Here is a 3,472-nt window from a genome sequence, read left to right as displayed (position 1 = left end):
CCCCCCCCCCCCCCTCGCCCCATCTGCAGGACTGGCTGACTACCGCGGCCCACGACTTGGTCCCCTCCGAAAACAGCTAGCGCGGGGAAGCCATCCCGAGCATTCGCCGTCGCCGCTGTCGCCGCCGCCGCCGCCGCCGCCGCCAAGACTGACGGCTGAAGAGGCGCCTCCCGTCGGCGCGTGGCTGCCACGTTGGGGAGACCTGTCCTTACACACCCCTCTCCTCTCCCTCTCTCTCCCCTCTCCTTGTATTTTTCTGTCCTCCCCCCCCCCTCTTCATCCTCCTGCCTGCTCTCTGGCGCTGAAGACCTGCGCGCGCGCCCGGCCTCCTTCCTCCTCCTCCGGCCCTCCATCATACGCACCCGGCACCATGGACCAGCCCGAGTCGCATCTCTTTGACAAAATCATTTACGCCAACAAGGTACCTCTATTGACATGCTACTGCTGCTGCTACTGCTGCTGCTTTGGCCAGACTGAGCCATCGCCAGATGACTACCTTGTCATGCAATACTGACTCCTACCACCCTGCTCCTCCCCCCCTCCCTCACAGACGCGTGGCCGTTTCAAGGTCAGCGTCAAAGGCCTGGCCTTCCAGTCGAGCGAGCAGCCAACCGCCCAGTCGGTCGGCGGCTCCGGAGCTGGGGCCACCGACTCGACTGAGGTGTCCTTCCTGCCCATCCAGGCGGCCAACATCCGCCGCGTCACCTACAGCAAGGCGGCCAGCCGGGGGAACCAGCTGCGTGTCGAGCTGAACGACGGCAATGTCCATCGCTTCGAGGGTTTCACTCGTGATGTGCGTCCCGGCGCCTCCCATGCGGGCGGGGGAGCGTGTACCACCATCACACATCGCCCTCCCACTGTCTGACCAGATCATCTACCCGCCCTGATCATCAACTCTCTCTCTCTCTTGCCTGCCGTAGGACATCACCATCATCGGGCGCTTTACTCGGCAGAACTACGATTTGGAGCTGACCCCGGTCGAGCACAACGTCCGCGGGCACAACTGGGGTGACGTGGACTTCAAGCGTGCGTGCCGCCACTCGGCTCCTCTACATTACGCCCCCCCCCCCCTTTCCATCTCCCCGGGCCTGGCTGACCCGCTCCACACTGTCCCTCTTGCGCCCCCCCCCCCCCTCCTCCCCTTCACCCCATCCCGTGTGTGTGTGCTTAGATTCGCACATGGTCATGACCTCGGCCCAGCGCGAGCTCTTCCTGCTGCCCTACTCGGACATCATCTCCACAACCATCATGAAGAATGAGGTGACCCTGGAGATGAAGCCGGTGGCCGATGCCCGGTCCAATTCCGAACAGCTGGTGGACATCCGCTTCTTTGTGCCCCAGGGCGCCAGCGGTGTGCCGAAGCCCAGTGCCGATGAGGATGACACCAATGTCACCGACGATGATGAGGGTGCCGAGACCACCAACCGTGGCGCCCTTACCTCGGCCGGGGTACGCCGCCAGCATGCTCCCATGACTGCCCCTGCTTTTGTTGTTATCCTTTCATCACTGACCTCCTGCGCCCGTGTGGCTGATCGGAACAGATCTTCTACGAACATGTGAAGGAGCGCATCGAGGCTGAGGGCGGTGGCGCGTTCGGCCTCGCCGCCTCGGGGGCCAGCTCCAAGATTGCCACCCTGAGTGAGCTGTCGCTGCTGATTCCCCGGTGCGTGCATCTTCCCATGTCGGTCGTTCGGCGTGTGCCTCGCCTCCCTAACAACACCCTGCCTGCCCTCTCCCCGCCGTTGCCACCGCCCCCGACAGTGGCCGCTTCGATGTGGTGTTCTACGAGGACTTCCTGCGTCTGCATGGAAAAACCTACACCCACCGCATCAAGTATGAGCAGATCCTCACGGCGCTGCGCCTGCCGATGGGCGACTCGTCCACCGACTACGAGGAGGAGACAGTCTACTATGTGGTACGTCGCCAGCGTGACACCTTGCCATGCACCCGGTTCAGAGCATCATGGCCACATGCCCCACTCTGCTCCAGCCTGACGTGGTCCTGGCCTGCTCCATTCCCATCGCGGTAGCTTGGTCTGAAGACCCCCATCCTCCAGGGGCAGACCTCCTACGAGTATGTCATTATCAGTGTCCCGGGCTTCTGGGTTCGCCCCGGCATGCCGGATGCCCTTCCCCTCGGCGAGGACTACCGCACTGTCGAAGTCAGCCTCACGGAGTACGTCGACCACCGCCACTGCCATTGCTGCAGCCCTACGTCGCCCCCCCCCCCCCCCCCCCTCCCTTCGGCGCCGAAGGCCCTTGTAGTGCCCCCCTCTGACAACCCACGTGTGTGTTCTCCCGCGCCGCCACGCGCCCACAGCGAAGTCCGCGAGAAGTTGCTGATCCGGTCGAAGCATGCCCCTGGGGTGCCGATGGTGCAGGACCTCTACGAGAACCGCCCCCTCGGGTCAATCCTGCATGATCTCCTCACCGGCCTGGCCTCGGTGGCCGTGTCGCTGCCTGTGCCGCTTACCATGCCGGTCCCGGACGATGAGGACAGTGCCAAGTTCCTCCCCCCGGCCGAGGGCTGGGGCGGCATCAAGTGCTCTTACAAGGCCTTCGGTGGTGGGCGCCTTTACCCCGTGCGCAATGGCTTGCTCTATGTCCCGCGGCCGACGGTGATGATCAACTTCCGCGATGTCCTGAGCGTCAAGTTCCTGCGGTGCGTTGTCTTGAGCCTCCCTGGTCGGACCGGGGGGGGCTCCACTGAATGAGGGGAGCAAGAATGCGCGCGTGTGTGTGTGTGTGTGTGTGTGTGTGTAAAAGTCAATCATGGATCCCCCCCACCGGCAGCGACCTGGCATTTGTTCTTCCTTCTCTCCGCACATGCGCATGCCGGATGCTGACTTCCTTTGGCTCGCGCCGTGTCTCCCATCGCTCAGTATCACCAAGCGCCAGGCTGGCTACTCCAATGAGGGAACCTTCGATGTGCAGTTCACCATGCGCAGTGACGCATCGCACGATTTCCGCCAGCTCCCTGCGTGCGTACTCCTCATAGCCCCCGGACCTGCCCATCTCCCCTCTGCTGCTCTTGCCCCACTCCCCCCCCCCCCCCGCTGACTGTCACACACCCGCCCTGACTTTCCCTCGATCCTGCACAGCGGAATACTCCGTCCGTTCTGCACCTTCCTGGAGAACAACCGCGTGCTCGTCCCCTCGGAGGCCGGTCTGGATGACGGATCGGACTATGACGAGGAGCGCGGCCCGATCAAGCGCCAGCGCACTGGCCCCGACATGGCCGATGGCGGCCCGGACGATGACAGCGAGGAGGACACGGACTTCGTTCCCTCGGAGAGTGGATCCGACTCGGGGTCCGCCTCCTCGGGCAGCTCGTCGTCTGATGATGATTACTCCGATTAATTATGACGCATGTGTGGGAGCTCCTCTGCACCACGCTCCCCCCCTCCCCCTCAAGTCGACTGGGCTGGAGCGAGGGGGGGAGGCAGCACATGCGCACATACAGGCACACGCGC

The 3,472-nt window shown here is 63.9% G+C and overlaps 1 protein-coding gene across 1 annotated transcript; it reads left to right on the top strand.

Moving 5' to 3' along the window:
- The first annotated feature begins 207 nt into the window (after nt 1-207).
- Nucleotides 208-3,442, top strand: H696_03587 (hypothetical protein). The gene is made up of 10 exons (XM_009497457.1): nt 208-421; nt 551-793; nt 921-1,026; nt 1,172-1,449; nt 1,542-1,663; nt 1,762-1,915; nt 2,030-2,175; nt 2,320-2,661; nt 2,882-2,980; nt 3,101-3,442. The coding sequence occupies exons 1-10, from the start codon at nt 371-373 to the stop codon at nt 3,357-3,359; spliced, it is 1,800 nt and encodes a 599-aa protein (XP_009495732.1). The 5' UTR covers nt 208-370; the 3' UTR covers nt 3,360-3,442.
- The last annotated feature ends 30 nt before the right edge of the window (nt 3,443-3,472 follow it).

This window comes from Fonticula alba (assembly GCF_000388065.1).
Source record: "Fonticula alba strain ATCC 38817 unplaced genomic scaffold supercont2.5, whole genome shotgun sequence".
Classification (NCBI taxonomy): Eukaryota; order Rotosphaerida; family Fonticulaceae; genus Fonticula; species Fonticula alba.
The sequence above is the reverse complement of the archived record's forward strand: the minus strand, read 5'-3'. Positions and strand labels throughout refer to the sequence as shown.